Raw genomic sequence first — 26,757 nt, 5'->3', positions numbered from 1 at the left:
GAAAGGTCCTGGGGGCCAGGGAGACAAGGTCCAGGGGAAGGCAAGGACATCTGGAGAAGAAAGGGGAGCAGTGGCAGAGGAGAAGGAGGAGACAAAAAAAGGTAAAGAATAAGTGACACATGTGAGGATACAGCAGAGAGCTTAATAATCGGGTCCAACTCTGAGCTGGGAGCAGGGGGACCAGGATGATGGACTCACGGTCCATCCGTCCAGGGCAGCCCTTCTGGGGAGGTGGAAGGATGAATACAGAACTAATGGCTGAACCCAAGGTGCTTCATGAGAAACAGGTGACGTGGAAACAAGTCCAGAGGCCCCAAGGAGGAGTGGCCACTGCTGCCTGACGGTCGACTGACAGCCCAGGTGGAGCTTGTCTGCAACGGGGCAGTGAGAGGTCACTGGGCCCTGCAACAGGCCCCAAGCAGCCCCTGCCTCTGAGTCTTTGTCTTTCCTCTGCATTTCTGCCTGGTGAGGCTCTGCCCAGCATCCACCAAGACCCCTGTCATCCCCCCTCCTGCCGGAGACCTGACACAACAGTGCTCATCCAAGTGCCTGTGCTGCGTACTGAGCCCCCGACACGCATTCGCTCCTTGAATCCTTAGGAAAGACCAGCGAGGACCCTGGTTCCAGTGCACCAGGGGCATTCACAGACATGTCCCGCAGAGATCTGGGAGTCTGTCTGACTGCAATGTCAGGACATTTCCCTAGGGAGTGACTCTCTCCCGTGCTCACCCCATCCCTCTCAGCTTGCCCCTCATTACTACCCATGTCCAGCCTGGGTGGTCATGGTCAGCTGAGAAGTGTCTGACCCTCCCACCCCAATGGAAGCCATAGGAGGCCAGGGCCACTGGACCTGCTGAGCCGCTCCAGCACCCGGTGGGTGCTCGGGAGACATTGTGGGGCAGGGTACCGGGGATTCATGAAAGGACTCTGTTGAAGGCGTGCATCAATGGTCCTCCAAGTGTGCTCCCCAGACCAGCAGCATCAACGTCACCTGGAAGCAGGTGAGAAATACAAATTCTCGGCCTTACCCCAGACCTGCTGAATCAGAAACCCTGGGATCAGGGCCCAGCAGTTTGTTTTATCAAGGCTTCCAGAGGATTCTGAGGCACGCTGAAGTCTAAGAGCCACTGGTGTACGTTATCCGCCCACAAAGTGTTCTCAGTCGACTTCACACTTAGGCTTGTCCGCTTAACCTCTGGAATTAGATGGCTGCTCCCAGCAACCCCGACCCCGGGGATCCTCTCTCGGGTCTCCCAAGGGGCTCGCTCAGCCATTCTGCCTTGTGCCAGCCCCTCCTCACCCCTCCTCCTACCATCCCCCCACAAAGGAAAAAGAGTCAATGTCCTTTAAGTAATAACAACGTCAGAGTGCGTGCAGCCCCACAAGGGCCCCCCGGCTGCCCTTCTGCTCTTCCCCAGATTCGGACTTCATAATAGAGAGCAGCCTCCAAGGTGGAGTGTGAGCCCATGGGTGTGTGTGTGTGTGTGCGTGTGCGTGCGCACACACACACACACAGCCCCCGTACTCTGTCTCGTCAGTGGGCAAAGGCCGGGATGCCAAGCAGGCTCTTCTGAGACGTTACAAGCTGAACATCCTATTCCCCCCGCCCTCGGGAGGAAAATCACGACTTTCTCAGTGAGGAGTTTTTTGGTTTTTTTTCCTGTGTTTTTCCCTCTCCCCTCGTTCAGCACGGAGCACTAATTTATGACTATTTCCCCGAGTCCACTGAAGTAAGAGGGTAATGGCTTTCACCATTTGCTTTCTCTCACCTGTCATTCACTGCCGGCTACCTGACAGGACTGCAGACAGTGTTCCAATCACAGGGGCTGCTTTTTTTCCCAGGGAAGCCAAGAATTCATAGCGGCCGTGGGGAGAGTTATTTCATTCCTGGATGGAACAATGTCAGGTAAACAGCTGTAAAAATTCATAACCAGCAGGGCTGCCTCTGGCCCCCAGGGCCCCGGCTCTGAGCTGGCCCGGCTGGGGTCCGGGGAGCTGGGTGGCACTCGATGATTTAGAGCCCCCGGTTTCTATTAGTCCATCGACTCCAGTCTCTCGACCTCCAGTAGGTCACGCTGCCTCTTTGTCCCTGAAGCGTTCTAGCTGCCACCTGGAGAGCAGGTTCTTTGTCCTCAGGGCCAGGCACGGAGAACACTGGTGAAGGGCCCAGGTGTTTTCTCGGGGAGCCACCTGTCCCCAGCTGAGCGGCTATGGGCAGGGTGCTGAGGTTCAGGTGCGCATTTGAAGAACAAAGATACTCTGTACCAGCGTCGTCCAACCCAAAGTGCAGGGAAAATGGAAACATTATCTGTGCTGTCCCAGACAGCAGCCACTCCACAGGGCAACTACTGAACACTTGAAACATGGCCAGGGTGAAAGAGAAACTGAGTTCTATATTTTTATTTCATTGTAATTAATGTACCTTTAAATAGCCACATGTGGCAAGTGGCTGCTACGTTTCGGACAATGCAGCGTTATACTTTTCCATGTGCTTCAAGTATTTCATACTGACAGGAATGGAGATATGAGTATACCATCCTCATCCTAGGTTGTTGTGAGGATTGAATGAGATATCGCATATAAAGTCTCGGCCCCTAGTTGGCCCTCCATAAATGACAGCTTTTATTAACTCTATGGGACTTGGTCAGAAGGACAGGAGAGAAGGAGGTCTGAACTCGGGAGTGTTCAACTTTACTTTCCTATCGTTAGTTTTCAGTTTAACCAGTCAGGACATCTAGCTGCTGCCAGGGAGGGGCACATGCGACACATGACCAGGGTCAGCAATCAGTGGTCCACGAGAGGTCCTGCTGTCCTGCACTATCATCCCCCTCTGCTCCCTCCATCCCTGACCCCTATTTCTCATTTAACATCACCCAGAAGGGTGAAGGTGAACCGTTTGCCCAGGCTCTGGCACAGTGGGGCCGGGTGGAATTGCTTCTAGGTGAGACAAGTCCTCATCACAGATCACTGGTGGGTCTTGGAAGATTCTCTTCTCTGGAGCCAGAGCATACAGGAGATGCAGCAGGACGGACTGGGAGAATGACCATTTGACAATCTTCTAAAACCCTGCAGTCAGAGATTCACAAAGAGGCTGCCCCGGATTTCAGTCTTGACTCCACTGTTTACTAATTCTGGGAGCACGGCGCTTTAACTGCTTTCTCCAAGCTTCAGTTTCCTTATCTGCCACAGAGAGACATAAATACCCACCTGACAGGTCTTCATAAAGATTTGATGCGATAATGTGTACAAAGTGTCTCGTAGGTACTCAATAAATAACAGCTGTTACTACTACTGTCATTACTATTCTTCGGAGGTAGCAGAACACACTGGTTAAGAGGTCAGTTGCTAGGGCGGGACCACCCAAGTTCAAATCCCAGCTCCACCCCTGACCTACCAGCTATATGATCTTGGGCAAGTCACTGCAACTGTCTGCCTCAGTTTCCCCATCTATAAAATAGAAATGATAGTAACTCTCCCTTACAGGGTTGCTATAGGATTTAAAGGACCTTACAGCAGTTACTGACACAGAATAAGTACTACATGTGTTGGTGAAATTAAATATTCTAACAAGTCCTCCAAAGATAGGGTAGTGGGTGGACGACATCTACACTTTCCTCATAAGAAAGCGGCCAATGTAAGAAACCCCAGCAGGCTTGGGGTTTGACCTGTTGACGGCAGGACACTGCCCTGGCCGAAACGAAGGGGCAGAAAATGAGGAACTCCAGCAGAAAAACTTCAACAAAACGGAACAGTTCTAGCACGAAGATGCCTTGACCTCAAGGAGCCTGGCTCTCAGACACCCTGGGAACTTTACAACCACTGAAGCTTTGTCACGAGAGAGTCAACATCCTGATTTATGGACGAGAAAACTCTGGCAAAAGAGCCCGCCAGTAAGAGAACACTAACCTCCTCCACTGTCCATCCTGCCTTCCCCACTACTCACCCATCTCTCCCAGAGCCCAGAAGAGAGGCTGAGGAGTGGGGAAGGGAGGGAAGGAGGGAGGGTGACCCTGTCCTCAGCCCTCATTATTCTTTTAATGGCATCAACAGCACAGAAAATAACTGGGAAGGAAAAGACAACACTTCTTGCCAACCGGGTGCGCGCAGGCTGGGATTAAGCAGCTTGATGGCGTGCCAAGCTTGGTGCTGGGCATAGGTCATATGTCCTATGTCACAGCCCATATGTCATCTCACCAAATGAGGGCAACAGGCTGGAGCAGGGACAATCAGCCGGCCTCCCAGGAAGCCTGTCTTCTCAGTGCAGCCCGCGGTCTAAGTTCAGAATGCAGCCTCATTATTGCCACTTCTCAAATAGACTCAGATATATTTATATTTTTGGAGCCAAAAAGCAGTACCACTTTTCACATTGACATGTTTCTAGTCAATAAAGTAGCTATTCTAAGTTGTAAAAATATTCATTCTCCTCCCCCACCTTCACCCATGGCCCTCGATGAAGCTATTTTTATTTTAGATGGAGTGAAATGCAGCCGGTAAACATTTGAATTTTCCTAAGTTGGTCTTTAGGCAAAAGAAGAAGTGTCCCCCCTTGGATCCGAGGCTTTCTAAGTTCAGGGGTCTCCCCCAGAAGGGCAGGTGCCACAGGTCCACGCCCCACCTGTGTCTTCTGGTTTCCTGTGTCCAGAGAGTGACGACAGGAACTGAGCCAGGCTCAGGGCCACCTCAGACTGTCAACATCTGAACAGCCTTTTGCTTTTTGAAAGCACCTGTGCAAGCAGGGGCAGGTCCCCCAGTGGGACAGGAATGACCATCCCTGCCACTGTGCTCCTGGTGGGGGCCAGGCCCTGTGCTCACCACGTTATTTCATTCAACAATCACAACAGCTCTGCAAAGTGCATGGGACCAGCCCCATTTTATAGATGAGAAAACTGAGGTTCCCAGGGCTGAAGGATCTGCCTGAGGCCTCAGCATGTGTGGAGGCAGAGCCAAGCCTCGGAGTTCCCTCCTCCACAGCTCATGGCCTCTCACACTATGCTGGGAGCGCTCAGCCAGGAGCTGGTGATGGATGGCTAGACTGTAGGACAGCAGGTTCACTGGCTTCAGAAGCCACCCCCCTCCTCCTCCCTGCACAGACCCTGAAACACACCCTGCCCCTGAACCAGATCCACGTCTCCTTGGGCAGGACTCCTACCCAAGCAGGTGGTAGTGGGGGGCACCTAAGAAGGAAGCAGTTCCTTTCTCCTTAATTGACTGTAAATTGCTCCAGAGCTTTTAATGAAGGCCTTCAGGAGTAATTATGTCACTGCTGTGCGGCCACTCTGTGTAAACACAAAAGGCGGGGGCTGAGGGCATCTCAGCATTGTGGGCATCTCGGCTCTGCTGTGCCTCCCCTCCCCTGCAGACCCCCTCCTAATTCACACATCTGTTATCCGTTGATGAGCCACAGCTGAGGCGTAGAGAACACTGGCGGTGTCTCAGGCAGGGGACCTGCAAGACGGTCAGGCAGGCAAGAGGCGGGTCCAGAGAGCCCAACATGAGGCTCACAGGGCAGCCGCCACCAGGGCTGCGGGCCTGAGCTGGCCTGGATGACGGAGGACTCACAATAGACTCCAGAGCCAATTCCAGAGGCTGGGAAGCAACACAGCGAGGGGAGCGGTCGCAAAGTGTGGTCCCCAGACCTGCTGCAGCATCACCTAAGAACCTGTTGGAAATGCAAATTGTTGGGCCCCAAGCCAGACCTACTGAATCAGAAACTCAGAGTGTGTGGCTAGCAACTTGTGTTGTAACAAGTCCCTCAGGGGGGTTTGAACTACTAGTGGGAGGGAAAGAATGCAAATGGGAGGAGCCTGATAGCCTCAGCTTACAAAATGGGGAAGCTGAGGTCTGAAGAGCTGCGGTTTACTCAAGGGCAAAGAGTGGGGATGGAGCCAGCACTGCAGCCATAAGCCCCAGCTGGGGGCCAGACCATCCAGTTCAAAGCTTGGTGCTAACGTTTAATGGGTCCTTCCACTTTGGACAAGTCACAGACTCTTCCTCATCTATAAAGCAGGGGCAGAAGTGGCCCTATGGGCTGTCTTGAGGGTCAGATGCATGGGACCCCGACACAGGGACTGTAAATCGTTTCTGTCCCAAGACGCTGCCATCACACTGCGAGTCCCATCTTGTGACTGGGCACAGAGAAGAGGGAGGACTGAGGAAGAGATAGGGACTGCGTTAAAAGAGACAGAATGCTGTTGCCAGAATAGCCCCATCCCCAGAGCAAGAACTGTTAATTATCCCTCTGGACCCCTGCCGCAGGGAAGCGCCCACCACCTGTCCCCCAGCTGCTCCTCGTGTGTTCAGCGAGACCTCCTGTCACTTCCTCTCCTGGACGCCTCTTCCTCAGAAAAGGCTTTCCCAACCTAAGGGTGTCACAGCCCAGGGATGAATGTGCTCTTGGGCTGGGATAGACACTTAAGTCATTACACACAGAACGAGTGCCACCCACGTGCCATCATTCCCTGTGTCAGGCTCCACAGGGGACACTGAGGAAGGAGACCATCGGTGCTCATTGCCAGCCTCCTGCACATTCCAGTGACCCCACTAACAAGCTTTAAGACACGGTCCCTGCCCTCAAAGAGCTCACAGCCCAGTCCATACCCTGGCTTCACCCTAGCCGGTCCCCTAGAACACCGAGGGGCTGCCAGGGTGGCTGATCCGGACAAACTCCCTGGGGCCCCACAGGGAGCTTTGCTCCCCAAACCTCATGCCCTTGTGTGTTAACCCCAAGCACGTCCCCAGTAGTTCACTGAGTCCCCAACTACGGATCCGTGTTGATCTGCCAGGGCATCTGCCAGCCTGCAGAGACAGTGTCCCTGGCAATGGGACTGGGCTGCCCCCAGGGGTAACAGTCTGCCAGAAATCAATGAGATTTGTCCACAGGCTCTGGTCCACTCACCTCCACTCTACCTGCACTGTCCCAGGCAGCCTGGAGCCAGAGGCTGCAGCGGAACCAGCAGGCGGGTGCCACTGTCCTCACCCCACATCCTGGGGCAGCACAGGATGAACAAAGGGGGAGGGACAATGACCTGCATTGCAGTGAAGCTGGAAGCCGCTTCTTGGCACCCAGGTGGGGCCAGTGAGGTGCCCGGGCCCCACCGGCACTGCTCACCAAAACGCTGCCTCCCTGCCCATCAGGGCTGAGTTATCCCTGGCACAGGGCTCTCTGGAGAGCTCATAAAGCAGCTGATGCAGCGAAGCAGCTTCAACACTCAATAATCCCTCCGTCTCACTCCGCTTGGACGCCAGCATATTCATCTTGAATTATCCTTTCGAAGGCCAAATCAATCCTAGGAAGCGCTAGGGCTGCTGCCGCACACACTCCTGCTGCCACGAGAGCCCAGGAGAGGAGGGTCCATGGGCAGCGCCATGATATCAGGATGTGGGGACAGAGAGGTGGCCAAGGAAGACCCCCTCCCTCACTCAAGGGAAGGGGCCAGAGGGGACCAGAGTTTGAGGCTCTCATCCCCTCCATCCACTGTAGTATGAGGGCAGAGTGAGGAAGCTGAAGAGAGACCACAGATGGTGGGAGAGGCCTCTGTTCTAGCCCAGGGCTAGAAGGTTCTCCTCTTCGCTTACCCTGATCCACTCACCTGCAAAGAGGGTAGAGTTCTGGTTGTGGAGGGGGAAAGACCTGGGCTTGGATCCGGCTCGCTTAATGACCTGGGCAGGTGGCAATCCCCCTAAGCCTCAGTCTCCTCATCTGTAAAATGCGCTGAATATCCACCCCCTTCACAGGGAGCAAGGCGTGCAAAACCCTCGGACACAGCACGTGGCACACAGGAGGGTGAGTGGGAGGGAGCAGGTGGGAAAGTCTGTCCTGAGTCTGAGGGCTGACTACAGGAGCCGGGACCTCCAGAGTAAAACAGAGCACATTCAGGGGCAGGCTTCTGTCTTCAGACCCTGGACAGCATCATGTGAAGAGGGACAGGCTGACTGCAGGGAACTCTGGGCACAGGGGGACCGATGGAGCATCGGGAGGAGGCAGACAGCCCCTGAGCAGGAAGGTGCGCTCACTAGCCGATGAGACGGGGAGCGCCCACCGCCGCAAGGGCCCACCCCATGCCTGCACTACCTGTTGGCAGACAGCTGTGCCGAGTGCATGTCCGGTCAGGCTGGGAGGTGGGACCCGGGACCTCTGGGCCTCTCCCACCTGCAACGCGAAAATGCCCTTGGAAGAGTAACACGTAAACCACACCAAATATTTATGTGTTGGGCATAGTGGGCTTTGGCCACTTAAGGGTATCGTCCTTGTCCCTAAGCTACTTCTCTCCTAGTTGGGAAAAGCACTAGTCAATGGCAACAAAAATGGTTAGCATATATTAGTGCCAACCACATTTCTTAATGTCCAAAGTTAATTAACTTATTTAAGCCCATGAGTATACACTGTGTGACCATCACCCCCATTTTCCAACCAAGGAAACTGAGGCATAGAGAGATTTAAATAGCCGGTGATAACAGTCCACACTTGTTCAAGATGCAATGCAGGGATTCTTGGAAGAGGAGGCCCTTCAAGACAAATACCTCAATAGACACAAAGTCTGCCACTTACATGGCAATTTAGTTTTCAGAGCTCTTTCGTAAAGCTCCCTGTGAAGTCAGCTGGGCAAGTGTGATCAGCCCCATTTTCAGAGGAGGAAAAAAGAGGCTCAGAGAGGCTAAGGGACTTGCCTGTGGTTACAGAGTTAACAAGAGGTACGGCTGGGATTAGAACCCAGGCCTCGTGCCTCCCCTGCCAGTGCTTGGCGCCCTGTGCCCAGATGGGGGCGAGGAGGAAGGGAATGGCACCCTTCCTCACACCAAAGGACAACTTTCCTGTGTCCAAACCCAAGTCCAGGGCTGACGCAGAGACTAGATCTCCTATTCCGGACTAAGCTGTAGTTGGACAGTCAGGCGCCAGGTCCCCTGAGCCGTGTAAACAGTCAGGGTGAGGGGAGTGATGACAAGTTCAAAGTCGGCTCTGCCTGCCACCGTCTCCCCAGCCAGCTGGAGGATTTTCAGCTCTTGTAAATCACACCTTCGGCTGGTTCCCAGAGAGCCCAAGTGTTCCTGGCTGGCTGCAAGCTCAGCACATCCTCGCCCAATGACACAGCTGAGCCAGGCTCATCTGCCAGCCCCCCAGCCCCACGAAAGGGGGTGCCTGCCGCCTGGCCACAGCACAGCTGGCTGAAGCCCCCACCTCCTTAACTGCTGATCACTGGAAAAGGCCGTGGGCCCAGGAGCAAGCAACCTGGTTAATCTCACACTCTCATCTATTTCCCCAGTCATTTCTCAGCAATATTTCCAACTCTGCACAGTACGTCCAGCAAGCACCAGCATATTCGGAATAACTGGGGAAGCAAGGCCCAAACAGGGAAATCAGCTTGCCCGAGCTCACACAGCTGCATGGGAGCAGAGTCAGTCCTGGGACCTAGGCTCCTGCCTGAGTCCAGGGCCTGTGCTCCCAGACCAAGCTGTGCTGGCCACTCTCCCCTCCATCCAGCTCCTCGCTGGTGTGCACCCTTGGTCACTGAGACCCTTTCCTGGGTGACAGATTGAGGAAAGGCCCTCAAAAATCCCGAGGGGTGGTGGAGTGGGGTAGTAAGGGTGTGGATGTTGAAGACTGAATTCCTGGGATTCAAATCCCGGGGGAGCTTGGGCAGCTTGACTGATCTCTCTGAGCCTGTAACGTGGGGACCGTGATGGAGCAGACTTCCCATCATCGCTGTAAGGATTCAATGAGATCACTCAGGTAACCTAACTAGTAAACCACAACTACTAAATGATTACTACTATTATTTTTACTTTTAGCTCCAACAACCTATTTCTGCCATCCAAGACACAACACAAGCTGCTTACCCCACTGCTGGTGGGCCTGGTCCACGGCCTTCTGAAATGCTGTTCCCGTGGCTTCTGCGTGTAAACCCAGTCACTCAACGACGCCTCTGCTAGGAACCTGCCCCTCGCCAGGCCCAGAACGAAGTCCTTCCTTGCCTGAACATTAGCAGCGCCCTGGAGCTCACCCCTCCCACTTGCCTGGGGGTGGTCTGGGCATTTACCATACATCCTCTTCTCCACTCCAAACCGGGGCTCCTTAAAAGCAATGACCCACACACAGAATCCCAAAGTCGTGGTTAAGTTGCACAGGCTTTGGGGTCAGGCAGCACTGGGCTCGGGCCCATTTCTATCCTATAGAAGCTGTGTGACCCTGTGCAAATTACTCACTCTCTCTGAGCCTCTGCCTTCTCATCTGTAAAGTGAGGATTATAAAGCCCCCTTTCTTGGTCTGCTACAAGGATTCAGTGAAGCCATGTGTATGAAGAGCTTACCTAGACACAGAGTAAGTGTGTAAATATAGCTGCCATTTTCCCAGTTGTCTTTAATGTGTGTGTCCCTACACTGCCTCCAGGCGCAGCCTGGCACAGGTGTGCAGTGCAGCCCATTAATGCCTGCCTGCACGACATGTGGCACGTCACCGTTATCATTAGTGATATTACGGCTGCATCCAAAACGCCCGTCCCACCCCCACCCATGTATCGAGTGGTCCACGGCTGGGGCTGCCACAGGCCCCAAGTGTGCCAGGCAGGGGCCTCTTGGAGAGGCTACAGCCCAGCATCCCCCCAAAGGGTACTAATCTGTCCTATAACCCCCTTTGAGGGCCGATGCTGACCTGGAGAAAGGCAGAAAGGAAGGAGGGCACAGAGGCATCCAGGCCCTTCCAGAAGTCCTGTGTCATCCCCCACCTCCCAGAAGGAAGAGTAAAATCCCTGCTCTGTGAGGTCACCAGGAAGCCGGGGTCCCAGACCGGCTGCTCCCAGCATCTGATCACCTGGACAGATACTAGATCACCTCCTACCTCCAAAACCTCACCCAGTACTGACAGCTTTAGGAAGCCTCTGGGCTACCCTCACTTCCCCTCCCTAAGCACTCCAACCCCAGACTGTGGCAGCTCTGAGGCACCTGGAGCCCTTTCCATAAACATCAAGTCCCAAGCTCACAGCCAACCAATCCAGGAGGACGCCCCTCCTTCCCTAGGCCCAGAGGAACCCCATACCTGCATGGGCAGAGCCCTCTTGAATATCTTTTGCAGATGGTGTGAGAAGTTAGGGCAGGAATCCAACAGTAACTCTCTGAGGCCCTTGTGCAAGCTCCTCACTTGGGCCTCAGTTTCCCCATCTGTAAAGTGGGAGTGTTTGACTAGCGATCATCAAATTGTCCTATAGGAGGCCCTAGCTGTTCATTGCAGGCCCACTGAGGATCCTTGGGTGGGGGGTAAAAGTGAAGGTGAGGAATACAGGCTGTTACCACTGTGTACCTCTGACTTTAACTTCAACCACAGACGGTTATTTCTCCTTAGCACTTGTTATTGTCTCAGGCACTCTAATTTTGTCTGTGTTGTTATCAGTTACTGAGCTACACTGCCTCTGTACAGGCGGCAGGCGGAAAAGCCCAAACCATGCTCAGAGCACACACCCAGATGATGTTTGGGAACCACCCCCACTGGACTCCTCATATCCACCCTCATATCCCTCTAACCCTTCAATTCCTGTAGTTTTGCCACCGGCCCTTGCCAGGGAGCTGCTTTGTGGGACAATGACCCCCTCTTCCCTGTGGCGGTCCTAAGGAACACTCCGGTTAAGGAAAAACTCATTCTCATCCTGTGGTTCTCCATCCTCTCCCGAGAGATGATTTCTTCCCCTTATTGAGACAAGGGAAGAGGGATACACGGTAGGATAAATAGCCCCTCCCGGGGGACACCAGGTACAGAGAATGGTCCAGGAAAGACCCAACTCCCTTCCAGATTCCCCTCTAACCTGCCCCTCTTCATATCTGCTCCACAGCCTCATGCCTGGACGTCATGCCATCCCTGAGCATGTGCTGCCCACGCCCCCGCCATTCATGTCAGCATTCCCGCATCTCCCACGCTGCGCCCAGTGGGGCCTGCCCCTGCGGCGAGTTGTCTGCGTGCTTGCAGGCACACAGCTCCTCCGTCTACCGAGACCGCCGATGCGGGTCAGCCCACCTGAAAATTGCTCTCTCTGGGTCCAGACGAAACAGCTGGGCATTGATGGAGTTTGCAGAGAAATTAATCAGCGCCGTCTGGCAGTGGTGCCAGGCGCTGCCTGGGCCTGATGCATCCTAATGAGTCCCGAGCTCCTGCCTTAACGGCTCCTGACAAGGCTAATTTAGCCATGTAGGTGATTAGTGCGGGCATTATCACCTGAACTGAGGCTCAAGACGCTTTGGAGGTCCGGGAGGGTCTGCCTGGGGAAGTCGGCTCCATGAGCAACCACCCTGGCGACACACAGAGGGACCAGGACCAAGGGGAGGGGAATCGGCAAGACATTGAACATCCACTCAGCCTTTCATTCTTCCTTCATCCCTCTACTCATCCGACCAGCGATTGTTGAGGCCCACTTTGTACCACGCACTGTGCTTGGCGCAGAGGACATGTGCCAGGAGGCTCAGCTTGCTGGGCTGCACAGTGGACATGACGCCACTTCTCTGGGATTCACTGTGAGGCTCTGGTCGGAGGCTGGCCGTCAATAAACGCTAGCTAATAGTATCGTTCTACAATCTTATATTACACATAAATACCAAAATGATAATTAATTGTAACATTGATATTAATTAAGATAGTAAGTAAAAATGAACAGCCGATGGGGAGTTACACACAAATAACCATGATAGGACTTGCTAAGAGCTTTCATAGAGGTGAATTCAAAGCAAACAGAGGGTGCAGGATGGCGGAGGCTACGGCACCTCCCAGGACAGGTGACATCTGAGCTACACCTCGAAAGATGAGTAGGGATTCACCAGGTAGGGAAGGGGAAAGGGCACTCCCTGCCGAAGGGACAGCACGGGTGAGGGTGTGGCGGCGAGACAGAGCTGAGGTGTCGGGGTGCTGAGCGGTCCCCGTGATGGTGAGCAGGTGAGGAGCGGTAGGTGACAGGCCACGACAAAGAGCTCTCACTCCTTTCTCTAGGCGCTTGGCAGGCTTTGGACTGGCGGTATCTAGAATTGGGATAGGAGGAGTGACCTTGGGACCTAGCCCCAAGGGACACTGTCCCCCTCCAGGACCTGATGAGTGAGGACTGGGGTGGCAGCCAAGGTAGACGGACTAGATGCCCTCCACCCCCTCAGAACTCCTAAGTCAGCTCGGTGCCTCCAAGCCAGGTTTCACGCTGCTGCTTGTGTCCCTCCCTGGAGGCCAGCCAGGGCTCGGTGCCCCGAGGGTCCGCAGCAAATATGCCACATACAGCCTGGGGTGGGCAGGCAGCTGGGGTGACGGGAGACATGCTCTCCTGGGCGCTCTCCCTGGGCAGCCATCCCTGTCATCACCAACACCTCGCTCCTGACACCCTGGGGAGGGGGGCGCCTGGCCTGAGACTCCAGAAGGATGGCGAGCAGGCATGGAGTCAGCCCCAGCCCCTGCCCTGGAAGGTTCCCCCCGCACTCACGAACTCCAGACTTCACTCCTCCCCCAAGGCACCTCAAGCCCCAGGCATGAGCCAGGCACGGGGTGGGGGGGTGGGCAGGGGACATAGAGATGGCCCAGGCACCTGGAAGCATTCACAGGGCAACAGGGGAGACAGATGGGCAGCTGAGTAATAACAGCACTGCGACTGGGACTAGTAGAGAAGGAGAAAGCAAAGGAAGCAGCCCTTGCACTCCGCCTGGAGAAAGCCAGGAAGGCCACACAGAGGCGGCAGCATGTGAACTGACTTGACTGACCAACGGAGGTTCATCACGTTCCAGGAAAAAGGAGCAAGAGGTAGGAACTCGCCTTTCCTGCTCGAGGAACTGCAGGGCGACCGGTGTGGCTGGAGTGGAGCGAGCTGGGGGTGTGGGGAAGGAGGTGAAGTCTGAGTGGTAGCAGGGCCTGGACTGCAAACAGCCTCGATGCCATTTCAGAGCACGGTTTTCATTCCAGGTGGGTGAAGGGACTTGAGCTGACCTTGTGACAGGCTCTGTCTCAGGTTGAAAACGACCACTTGGCTGGGAGGGTGAGAAAGGCTGCAGCAGGGCAGAGGGAGCAGGGGGACCGCAGAGACCATCGGGAAGCTGTTGGGATAATGCAGACTTGGCCTGTGGTGGTAGGAGGTGAAGAGGTGAGAAGTGAGAAGATTCTGGAAATATTTTGAAGATCAAGCCAAAAGGATTTCCTGATGAACTGGATATGAGGTGGGGGGGAAGGGAAGAGTCAGGGAAGACCCCAAGTTGCTGGTCTGAGCAACTGGAAGGCTGGAGTTGCAACTAACTGAGATGGGAAAGGCTGCAGGGAAGCAGGAGTTTGCAGGGAAGATTGGGAGTGTGGCTTTAGACTGAGGTTGAGAGCCTTTTAGACATCCACGTGGAAATGGATGCAGAGGTGGTATATGAGCCTAGAATCTCTGGTGCGAGGAGGCCCAGGCAGAAGGTAGAAGCCTCAGGGCTGTCAGCACACAGGTAGTACCCAGAGCTGCCAGACTAGGCATGGCACGGGAGTGAGAGCATGGAGAAGAGACAGAGGAGCCGGGCCCCGGGGCCCTCTGTGCCAAGAGGCCCTGGAGAAGTAGAGGAACAGGCAAAGGAGACTGAGAAAGCACAGCCAGAGGTGATGTCCTGGAGGAAATAAAGATAACTGCTGAAAGGCCACAAGGCCTGAGGATTAACAGTCAGCTTTAGCCACAGGGAGGTGGTCAGTGGTCCCGACACGAGCAATATTGGTGGAGTGTTTGGAGTGGATTGGGGAGGGCGATCGGAGACAGCATCCTTGCCCCCTGTCCCTCATCCTAAAGGTGCCATGAGGCCATTCGCTGCCGACAGCCAGGGCCGAGGTGTGGGCTATGCCAACCAGTCTGACCAGGCATCACGTCTCCACTGTGCTCCTGCTCTGCCCCGCCCAGGCCGGGCTCTGCTGCCAGTCCACGTCTGCAGAAGACAAACAGGGACAAGGGGGGCCTGGAAGGGGAAGGCAGAGCTACTTAATGACTTCATTTGGCTGCTGTCTTTTCCAGCTGGGAGGTGGTCTACAAAAAGAACATCAGGCAGAGGGAACTGGAAGCTGAGATAGGAGGAGACAGAGATGGAACATGCAGCCTCCGCACGGGATTTCAGATGGCTGGGCCATACCCTCCCATTGCGCTCCCCAGCACGTGGCCGCTGGCCCGCGGTCGGAAACTGAGGCAAGAGCATGAAAAATGGGAAGGCTCAGAAGGTTTGGGGTGAATGAAAGTCCCAATCTCTAACCCAGGAGAGCACACTCACAGAAACTACATTCTGATAGAGCCTGTAATCAAACTCTACCTTCCATTCTTAAAAGGAACTTAAAAACGAATTAAAACACTTAGGACACTGCCTCAAGCACTCAGTAAACATTGTTAGTATAATAATATATATTATATATATATAGTATATCATATGTTATGTTATCATTATTATTCTGTAAGGCTCCAGTGGTCAAAATTAGGCGCAGTGGGTAGTAGTTGCAGGGACAGACTTCACAGTAACATTAGGAAGACGTTTTCATTCCCAGAACTGTCCCCACAGCACAGAAGTGAGCAGCCTGGTAAGATCATGAGTTCCCCTTCATTGGGGGTCCAAGCAGAAGCCGGATAATCTGTCCCAGAGCTGGAAGTTTGGTCTGCCCGCAGCTCTGACCTACTCCTCTGGTAAGCTGACATTTTCAGACTAGTTTGGTCTCTGGCTCTAGCCACTGGTACCAACCACCCCACTGGACCCAGCTCACCTATGTGTTTGTCTGTCCCCCTTGCAAGCCCGTGGCTAGCAGGACAGTCCAACCAGCCATCCCCAGGACACACATAAGTTCTCTTTTGTGTAACAACAAAGCATTCTAGGTGTGGAAGCTTTGGAGTTAACTATAGTGTGTGTATACAGCCCAACAATCCAGAAAGGAGACTATTCCATCCCATTTTACAGTTTGGAGCACTGAGATTCAGAGAGCAAAGGGTTAGTGAGAGGCAAGCCTCAAAGTCAAGTCTCTAGGCCACCCCATTCCACATGGCAGGCAAAGGGCCAGTCTCCTTGCCAAGCTGTTTCCACCCTTACCCTCACCCTGGCCACTGCTGGTCAGAGGTCTGCACCCTGCTTTGTCCACGTCAGTCCATATGCATCCTCTGAATGGCCCAGGGCAAGTAGGTGACAGCACTCAGTGGAGGTTTCCAGGGCTGTGTTATCTGAGGGCCCAGAGATGTGACACCCTGGGCTAGCAGGACTGCCCCAGCTCAAGGCCACTGGGCCCATCTTTCCAATGCCCTCTCATTGGTGAGATGGGGAGATAGAGGCCCAGAGAGGGGAGGCACTGTGCCCAACGCCACACAGCAAGGAACAGAAACTGGGCTCATGACTTTCAGGGCAGAGCTGTGCTGCCCCACCCTGATGCAAAAGGAAGGGAGGAGGGCAGGAGGGTGTGGTCCAGCTCAGCACTGGCCCCTGCCCAGACAGATGAGCAGAGCTGTCTTCCAGCTCACTGAACCCTCTCTCATTCCTGCAGCCTCCCAGAGCCAGGGATCAATCCCCACCGCATCAGATGCACCTCCCCGTCCGCCCCGCTCTGTGACTGCCAAACACAGCCATAATGGGGCTGAGTCCTGGGAGTTACTCCTGGACGCCAGTTGATGCCTGCGTTTGCAAAAGACAATCAAGAACCAGAGCCAAAGTTACCTGGAGCAAGGCCTGCTGGAGGGCTCGCTGGGGGCGTCCAGCCCAGGGTGTATCACCGCCAGCACTGGCCGAGCAGTAGCCGCCCCTCCCAACCCGTCACCCTCTCTGCAGCACAGGCACTCAGGGCGGAGCAGGGCAACGCAGGGCCACAGATGGGGTGACGGGGCTGGCGCCGCTCACCTGAGGGGGCCTGCGCCTCTCCCCGCCAGCAGCCCGGCTCAGTGAGTGGCTGGCCACACCTCTGCCTCAGGGGCCTGCCTGTCCCAGATATACTGCCTCCACCACAAAGGAATCTCCAGGAGGATGAGGTTCAAACAGACGCTTATAAAAATCAGCCACAGGAAATAGTGTGTGAAGCAATGGAAAGGACCCGTTCAGGACTCTGCGCAAGAGCCGCCACCACCTCCCCCTAAGCCCTCCTGCTTCCTCCTGCTCTGCCCTGCCCCCAGAGGCACGACTCGGCCCCCTTCAGTCCCCACTGGGGCTTAACCAGACAGCCAACCTAGCCTCTATCGCCCGCGACGCTGACTTCTTCATTCCTCGGTCGCGTTCCTCTCTGAATCCACGGCACCCAGGCCTGGCACAGGGGGCACCCCATCTGTATCTGATAAACTGATGAATGAACTGGAAAGAGCAGAACCCCTAGTGGTGATAAACGCTGCTAACATTCATCTTTTATGGATCCACAGGCACTGGCCACCTCTCTGCTGCCTCCGCGCCAGCCGCACACCAGGTCTGGGCCTGCGGAGGAGCCAGCCACAAACACCACCCCCTGACCCAACTCAGAAGGGAGGAACCGGCTCAGCAGGGTCCCCAAGGGACTGCCGGCCATGCTCTCCACCCCTCAGAAGGTGAGCTAAGCCTCTGGAAGGACATTCCAGAGAGGCAATCTGCCTCCTTCCTGGACACTTCAAACACCCAGATGCCCAAACACCAATCCCCAAATCCAGCCTCACGACGCTGATGCATGGGGCTGCTAATCATCAAAAGAGTGGCCACTTCTACACAGTGGGTCCACACAGCCCTAGACAGTGTCACTGGGCCATGGGGCCAATCCCCACAATAGTCAGAATACCTGCTGTGCCCAGCACCTACCCACACAAGAAGGAAGAGTGGAAGGAAAGACCTCTGCAGGGGGCTTCTCATGCGCCCCTGCAAACAGCAGGGGAGAGTCTGGGGCCCACTAAGGCTCCCCTCTTCAAGCAGAGATTTTCTTTGAAGAATTTTGCATCTATGTTTGGTCTTACACTATGAAAGAGTGCTTGAAATGACCTACTAGTTAAGTATCTTCACAGCCCTCCCCTCTCCAAGCCATCCTGCTTCATTTTCAAGTGCAAGTGATGCTCCAGAAAGACGCACCGTGCCGGCTGCCGGTGTGCGCTGCTCCTGGCCCACAGCCCCACCCTGACACCCATGAAGCAGGCAGACCTGAGTGTAGGAAGCCCCAGATTACAAGCACTTTCTCTAAAATGACACGGACAAGAATGAGAGGACACAAGAGGGAGTGCTGGTGGAGGTAAGTGGCACCTCCTGGCGCTGTTTTCCTCCATGCTCACAAGAACTAGTGCCTTCCCGTCAGCACAGCTGCAAGATGGGTTTGTTCAATTCAACCCCATTTCCTGAGAAGCTTCAGGGTCCCTAGAGCTGAGCTAAGGCCATGGGGCTATGCGTGCCAGCCTCCAGCTGCAGATGTAGGAGCCAGGCCCTCGGGAGGGGCTCTTGAGGATAGACCTGGGTGATGAGGTGACTCAAGCTGGGGGCGGGTGGTGAGAAGCAGGTACCAGGATGCTCGTGATCACTTCCTAGATAATTTTTTTTTCTAATGACAAAAAAACAGGCATACTCAGTGCAGAAAACTCAGTAATCACGGAAAAGTACAAAAGGCTACAAAACAAAATCTACAAGAGCTTTCATCTTCAAATTTTCACAAGGAAGAGGAACGAGGCATTTTGTAGGACAAAATTAGTGCGGAAGTGAAAGTCAAGCAACTTGGGCTCAATGTGATAAACTCTTTGACACTGAGAACTCCTCTCTTTTGGAATAGGCCACCACAGGAAGTAATGAGTGTCCCATCCCTGGAGGCAACCAAGCAGAGGCCACACAGACACCCATCCAGGACCCCATGGAAGAGTTTCCAATAACAGGGGGAAGATCAGCTCAATCTCTAAGATCCCTTTCACTTGTGGGAAAGGAGCCCACCTCACGCCACCCAGCCTGCCCACCAGCCCTTGCGCCAACTCACCCACAGGCGTATCCTCGCTGATCAGCAGGTATGTTTCAAAGAAGTGGTTGATGAAGAAGGGCAGTCGGTTCACCTGGCCTGGAAGTTAGAGGACAAGAGCATCAGTCAAGTGCTCTCGTGCCAGCTCCATGCGTTCTGCAAGGGGCATAGAGTAGGGGCTCCAGTGGGCACTGAACCTGCATCCAGTGCTGAAGACACCTTTCCAGGACCTTGGCAGCTCGCTGTTCTGCCTCGAGGCCTATGGGGAGTAACGCCAGTAGGCAGGCAGCAGGCTGTCAGGTCGTTCGCTCAGCGAGGCCACGAGCCACGTGTGGCTATTGAGGCCTGGTCCACGCTAGGATGTGCTGACATGTAAAATACACACAGGATTTTGAAGATGTTGTACGAAAAAGTGGGTGTGAAATAGCTCATTCGTCTTTTATGTTGATGACGTGGAAATGATAAGATTGTAGCTATACTGGATTAAGTCAAATACATTATTAAAATGAGTTTCACCTGTTTCTGTTCTAATGCGCCTCTTAGAAAATTTAAGACCACACATGTGGCTCACATTGTATGTCTACTGGGCCTCCCAGCTGTAGATAGACTGGGAGCTTGGCAAGGACAAGGGCTGTCTGCTCTGTTAGGTGCTGCAATCCTGGTGCCCAGAACAGGACTTGGCACTTAGAAGGCCCTCAGCAGCTATTTGTTGTGTGAAGGAGTGGCCAGCTGATGCCACGTGATTAATAACAACAATAACAACAATGATAATAGCTGCCATCTATGGAAGCCTCCTCCGTACCAGCCGCTTACACCATCTCCACCAATCCTCATGGTCCAACATGTGCTGTCACGTCTGCATGTTACTACTGAGGAAAATGAGGCTTTGAGGGGGTAACTAGTAACTTGCCCAGGGTCACACAGCTGGTAAGTGTGGCATGGGCCGTACTGGAACCCAGACCTGGAAGCCTGTGCAGGTAACCCTGTGCCACTCTGTGACAGCCTCAGGTTGGGGGCTGGCTCTGGAAGGGGACAGCGTGATACCGTCATGGGCTGAGGAATTTCTTATCTATGAAGAGTCCCCCATATCACACGTCCCTCACACAAAGCCTCCCCAAGGCTGGCTTCCTCTGTCCCCTGAGCAACCCCCCAGAGGCCTTCAGTAGTATGGTATAATATGAAATATATTTGGTCTCTGCCCCCAGTTCCTGGCACAGAGCTTCAAAACTCCTTGCAATTTCCAGAGTGACAGGAGTGTCTTTTGTTATATCCATAAGGAGCCCCCTTGACCACACCCACGTTTATGCCAATGAGGTGAGTTATTTTTTATCTTTCAATTTTTAAAAAAATTTTTTTTGAAGTATAGTTAATTTATAACGTTGTGTTAATTTCTGGTGTACAGCAAAGTGATTCGGTTATACATACATATAAATATATTATTTTTCATATCCTTTTCCACTATATATAGTTTATTAAAAGATAGTAAACATAGCTCCCTGTGCTCTACAGTAGGACCTTGTTTATTTTATATATAGTAGTTTGTATCTGCTAATCCCAAACTCCTAATTCCCCAGCCCCTCCTTTCCCCTTTGGTAACCATAAGTTTGTTTTCTATGTCCATGAGTCTGTTTCCGTTTTGTAAATAAGTTCATTTGTGTCATATTTTAGATTCCACATATAAGCAATACCATTGGTATCTGTCTTTCTCTGTTTGACTGACTTCACTTAGTATGATAATCTCTAGGTCCATCCATGTAGCTGCAAATGGCATTATTTCATTCTTTTTTATGGCTGAGTAGTATCCCATCGCGTATACATGCCACATCTTCTTTACGCCTTCATATGTTGATAGACATTTACGTTGCTTCCATGTCTTGGTTATCGTAAATAGTGCTGCTATGAACACGGGGGTGCATGTATCTTTTCAAATTAGAGTTTTCTCTGGATATATGGCCAGGAGTGGGATTGCTGGATCATATGGTAACTCTATCTTTAGTTTTTTAAGGAACCTCCATACTGTTCTTTGTAGTAGCTGCACCAATTCACATTCCCAGCAACAGGGTAGGAGGGTTCCCTTTTCCCGGTGAGGAGACTTAGAGTGGGGCCTCTACAGAGAGCCTCAGGAAGGGGCTGATCCCCGGAAAGACCAAGTGATAAGATGCGGAACTTTCAGCCCACCTCCAACCTCTAGGGAGGGAGGGGAGCTGGAGAGTTCCAATATTTGATGAGCTCCCAAGCTGGTGAACACATCCGTGTGCTGGGAGGACGGCACACCTGGACAGGCATGGACGCTCCACCCGACCCCACCCCCCCATAGCTTGCCCTGTGCATCTCTTCCATCTGGCTGTTCCTGAGTTGTATCCTTTATATTCAACCAGTAAATGGAAGTAAAGTATTTCCCTGAGTTCTGTGAGTCATTCTAGCTAACTGAACCTGAGAAAGGGTAGTAGGAAGCCCTGATTTATAGCCAGTTGATCAGAAGTACAGGTGGTCTGGGACTCACCACTGGCGTCTAGAGTAGAGCTGAACCCTTAAATCCGTGGAATCTGGCACTAACTCTGGGTAGACAGCATCAGAATTGAACTGAATTGTTGGACACACAGTCGGTGTCTGGAGAGTTGGAGAACTGGTTGTTGGTATTGGAAAACACCCCAGAAGGAGGCAAACGAGGGCACTTCCCCCTCTGCCCCTACCAACCAGGGATGGGGGGGTTGGTCAGTCTCACATGGGGCCGACATCGTGCAGCACACACGTAAGCAGCTCCCGCTGGGTCTTCCAGGGGCCTTGAACATGGGTGGGCTGCAGCCCTCCCCTCCCTCATTTCTGCTGACCTGGCTCCCTCAGAGTTTGGGCCAGGCTCAAGAACACAGAGCCTAGTGCTTCCCTCATTGCTGGAGACCTCCTAGTGGGGAGCAGGCAGAACTAATGGAATCTCCACCCCCACCCCCTCTGCTCAGGCCCCCAAACTGATGTCATTTCTGGTTCTGCAAGCACTGTAGCCTCTCTCTCCCCTCCTGGCCAGGACTGCTGGCCCTTTTGCCTTCACTTGCCAAATTCCTATTTATCCTTCAAGTTTTGCCTTAGATGTCCTTTCTTCCAGGAAGCCCTCCCTGACCACCACAACTACACATATGCACTCGCCCACACACTTCCACCCTCTCATATGAGGAACCTGGGGCTCCTCACACACTCAAGAGCCTCAGAAAGGCTCAGAGGCCAGTGGTCAAGGGCTTCACCTTTGTTTGTAGTCTCCCTGTGCCTCTTTCTAGTCATATGACCTCCCCATGCCTCAGTTTACTCAGGTGTAAAATAACGATAACAACAGGACTTACTTCTTGGCTGTGTTGAGTATTAAATGAGATTACATACATAAAGCACTTAGCGCCATGCTCGCGCACACAGCAAGCACTCGATAAATGGTAGCTATTATTAATATTGGTATTGATGACAGTGCTGCCTGCTCAGCCAGAGGCGGAGGCTTTGGATCCCTGCTGGGGGCTTTGGGCTCCCTTACAGAAAGCAGCTGAGCCAGGGTAGAAGGCTCAGGGGCGACCAGGGAATTCGGCGTGGGCTCAGGCTGGGGCAATGGGAGGGAAGCCAGCCAGAAAAAACGTCACCTGCAGCAGCATCGTTCGTTTTCAAATTTTGTTTTACAGGACCTGCCGATAATCAGGCACTGAGAGCTCCGCACGGGGGGTTGGGCAGAGCCTCGGGGACGTACGTCGCCTGCCACATACCAAGCAGGACCGTGAGGCACGTGATGTGGGAAGGACAAGGCATCCACCAGACGAGGAAGCACAGACTTCACTCAGAACCGTGGGGTGGAGCAGGGTATTCCTCTTAGGACTTGAAGGACACTGGCAAGTGGCAGAGCCTGGACTGGAACCAGGAAGGCCCAACCCCAGCGCAGGCCCACCTGCCCAGGCCTCTGAAGGCACAGTGGTTCTCGCTGAGGGCCATGTTGGGCACAGCCCTAGACCCCGCCCTCAACTCATGACAGGGAAGGTGCACAGGACAGGGAGCACAGCGCGGCGACCAGGTGAGGCCTTGTACGCCCTGCCACTCGCTGCTGTGCGGCCTGGGCAAGTCGCTCTACCTCTCTGGCCACCGTTTCCCAGCCTCAAGATGAAGACAAAGAGCCCTCGCTGCCCTCTCACCCTGCCTCCCTGCCAGAGGTGTCCTGTGCGTGGCGTCACTGCTATGATGGCTGCTGCAATTTGGATGCGTGAGCCGCCTTTATCTAGAGAGCTCAAGGGGAGACTGCGCCTCTTCTACGAAGGCAGCCAAGCTGTTAGCACCTGTTATATTTCTTTTTAATGGGGAGGGCGGGGGAGGGCATGAGTGTCCAAGGTCACAGAGTCCCTGAGGAGTCTGAGGACACCAACAAGCAAACCCAGAGGGTCAGAGCTGAGGGTCTCGGGTGCCCCTCACTGAGCCCTCCCCGAATGGGGCTTTACAAAGGAGAAACTTGACACCTGGAGCAGCAGCTGGCCCAGGGGTGGAAAGAGGGTCTGAGACCCCTTGTGACTCTGCCCCTGAGAGTCTTTGAGGCTGCGCCGCTTGGATGGGAGTGAGCTTCCCGTCACAGGGGCATCCCAGCAGAGATCCCTCCCAGCAGGGAAGCCAGGGGACTCTCGGGCAGCAGGATGCCAGCAGCAGTCTACCAAGCATGAAGCTCTGGTTTCCTCCAGAGGCTCCCGGCTCCCTGGAGTGAGAGAAGGAGCTGACGCCCCTCAGGAATACGTTTGCCTGTGTCGCCAGGCATGCCCTGCCCATAGCTCTTCCCTGAGGGCACCCTGGTCCCGCGGGACACCGAGCCAGCTGTGCCTGTTGTCCTGGCCTTCCTTCGTGCACACCAGAGCTGCTTTGCTCCCGGTGTCCAGGAGAGGCAAATGCCCAGGCCTTTCCTGGCCTCCTCCGTGGGCACTAAAGCTGGCACTGACCTGGCTGCTGCAAGGCCGGGGGAAGGAGGGCTGCCCGCCCTGCAGAGAAGGAAGACTCCTGGCAGCCGCACCCTCGATCAAACTATTCCCTCCTCCGGGATTCCCTTCTTCCCTCTCCCCCCTTTAAAATGACTTCTCAGTCTTCAGAGCCCAGATGAAATGTCTCCCTTCTGGCTGGGTCTCTCCTGTGCCTGCAAGTTCAATTAGTCTTTTCTTCTGATGGGCTTCTCTGGAGCTCTGTACATCCTTTATTACCACTTTATCCACCCTGCTTAGAGCAATCGTATCTGTGCCTTTCTCCCTGGTGAGCCCCTGAGCGCCCGAGAATGTCATTTCTTCTATACCCCCAGAATTGGACACAGTAGGGCACACAGTGTCACACAGTAGGTGCTCAAAAGACAACTGTGAAACGGACTAGAACTGGGGCCAGTCCCCACATCCCAGAAGAAGGACAGTTCACGGCCATAGATGCCTCCCCTTAGAGCTCAAGTATTTCTCAAGTCTCCTCCCCTTCCCTCATGTGTCCCAGGCCCTGGAGATGGCTGGTATTTTCAGCCCTGTGAGGGCTGCAGAAGCAGCTGAGGCCCAGAAAGGGAAGTGAGTGCCCAGTCACACACACGGCAAGGCAGGGTCTTGAGAGTCCCAGAGCACAAACGCCAACCACACCCCGTCCAGCCCGGCCTCCCATGCTCACTGTGGGGAGAGAAGGCAGAGGACTGAACTTACCGCAGCATCCAGAGATCAGCACAGACAGCCAGACCACGAGGCAGCTGGAAGCGACGTGGCACCTCATGGCTCCTGGGGACAAAAGGAGGGGAGGGTGAGAAACGTCCCACTGGAGCGTCTGCTCTTGCAGGCTGTGCAGCGCTGCCTCAGCCCTGCAGCTCGGGGAGAATTGGGCCTGAGAAGGGAGGAGAGAGAATCGGTGCAGACGGGGGTGGGCAGGGCACATGGGGAAGAAGAGAGGGTCTGTACCCTGGGGTTCTGTCATCGTCCAGTGCTGAGAGTGGTGTGGCACGACTGGGCTGAGGGCATGGGCAACGGTCCCCTCTGTGCCCTCGTGGAGGCCGACTGCACGGCTTGTGGGCAGGGCTCAGGGGGCACAGGGACAGGTTTGTGACACATGCGGGGCTCAGTGGGCAGAGGGAGGGGCTGCTGCCTCTGTCCTCCAGGACAGCATACCCCGAGGGCGGTGGAACCTGGTTTAGTGGGGACAGAGTTAGGAGGTGGGTGCTGACACCCCCCCAGCCAAAGTGCCCAATGAACATGTCTTTTCCTGTTTTTATATCTGCAGTATCATCTCATAACCTGGGATATGAAAGCAGCCCCCAGGCCATGGCGTCCAAAGAGGCACAGAGAAGGGAGGTAACCTGACCAGGGCCCCCCAGCAAGTCTGTGGAAAGCTGGAGCCGGACTTTTGTCTCTAGCTAAGCTCTAGAGAGAGCTGGGGTCCAGCTGCCAGAGGCTTAGCAAAGCAAGCTCTCATCTCTAAGTGTAGTGGGGCGGGGGTAGCGGGTGGGCGGCGGGAGGGCTGCTCCCTCCCATCGCGGCCGTGGCCTGCCCTGTCCCCTTACAGCAGGGTCACGGCCCTCTGGTTCCTTCTTACGCCCGCAGCGGCTCCGGAGCAGGCCTCCCTGGAGACCAGCAGTGACACCGGGAAGGGCCCACGCTCCTCAGCTGGGGATCCCTGCCTTCCGCTAACACTGTCTCACCTCCGGGTCTCAGCTCACGGCCCACTCACCTCTGCATCCCCACGGCCTAGCCAAGGGCCCACACATCCCCCTTCAGGGAGCACCTACTGTGCACCTCGCCTGGGAGGCATTAGCCTCCCCGGTTCACAAGGTGAGGTCTGAAGGCCAAGAGCCGCTAAACAATTGCTCAGAGACCCCCAACTAGTGAGTGGTGGGGTCAGCATCTGGACCCAAGTTGACATGCCACCTCCCTCATCGTTAAATGATCAGGAAAGCCTTGGGGAGGAGAAGGGAGTTGAAGAAAAGGGTTTTGTGGAGAGATTTCACATCCCTGCAAGACCTCGGGGCAAGGGCTTCAGAAAGGGCCCAGGGCTCAGATCTCTCGGTTCCGGACCTGGAGCCAACTCCCCCTCCCAGCCGGGTGCCAAGTGGAGGATGGATCCTGTCCCACACCACACACAATGGCCCGCGGTGCCCTCGTGTTTTCCTTGAATACTGTACTTAAAATGTTCTAATTACCAAGTATGAAACAGTGACGTGGGAAATAAAAGATTCTAAGATGTTGTCACATAATAAAAGACAAATGCCCATCATATCCCTGTATTTCCACCCCTTTGCGTTTCCAGAGGTCAGCAGCCTATCACAGGGGCAGGCAGGGCATACGAATGAGGAGACCCCAGTGGTGGGAATGATGGCCATTTGGAGGCCAGCACTCTGTCCAAAGGCAGCAGCTGCTGATGTATTTCAGCCAAGAGGGAATGTGGGTGCAGTGTGCCCAGAGCTTCTGATTTTTCTCAATGAAAAGCTGCAAGTTTGGTTTTTACTATGAATTCAATTTTTAAATGTTGGCAAATAATTCCATTTTCATGAGCCAAACATGACCTGTCTGATGGCCAGAGTGGGCAGCTTGGGCCTGGCGTGCACCCTAAGAGGCCTTTCTCCACACCCAAGCAGATATGTTCACATTACAAAGGCGTACGAGTGGTGTGGTTGCTGTTTCTCCTTAGGATGATGAAGTTACCCTCTACACAAAGGAAACTCACTTTTCTCATGTCATAATAATTCACAGACAGCCCTCCAGGTCAACACTGCCACATCCACCTCCTCCATTTTCAGAGCTAGATAACAGTTCATGGTATGGACGTTTCATCATGGAGACAAACATCCCCTGTTGTTGGGTATGTGAGTGTTTACAGGTTCTTGCCACACAGGCAATGTCACCGTGGACATCTCTCTGCATGTAACTGTGTTGGGACTTTGC

At 54.1% G+C, this 26,757-nt stretch overlaps 1 protein-coding gene across 1 annotated transcript in view; it reads right to left on the bottom strand.

Moving 5' to 3' along the window:
- Positions 1-24,598, bottom strand: part of LOC309834716 (cadherin-23) — a gene marked incomplete at both ends in the record, with an annotated part of 313,077 nt that extends 288,479 nt beyond the window's left edge. The window contains 2 exons of the mRNA XM_082673735.1: positions 18,884-18,961; positions 24,532-24,598. Of these exons, the coding sequence (XP_082529861.1) occupies positions 18,884-18,961; positions 24,532-24,598 (145 nt within the window). The remainder of the gene's footprint in view (positions 1-18,883; positions 18,962-24,531) is intronic.
- Positions 24,599-26,757: the final 2,159 nt, after the last annotated feature.

This window comes from Grampus griseus (assembly GCF_964374135.1).
Source record: "Grampus griseus genome assembly, chromosome: 16".
Lineage (NCBI taxonomy): Eukaryota > Metazoa > Chordata > Mammalia > Artiodactyla > Delphinidae > Grampus > Grampus griseus.
This window is presented reverse-complemented; position numbering and strand designations above follow the sequence as displayed.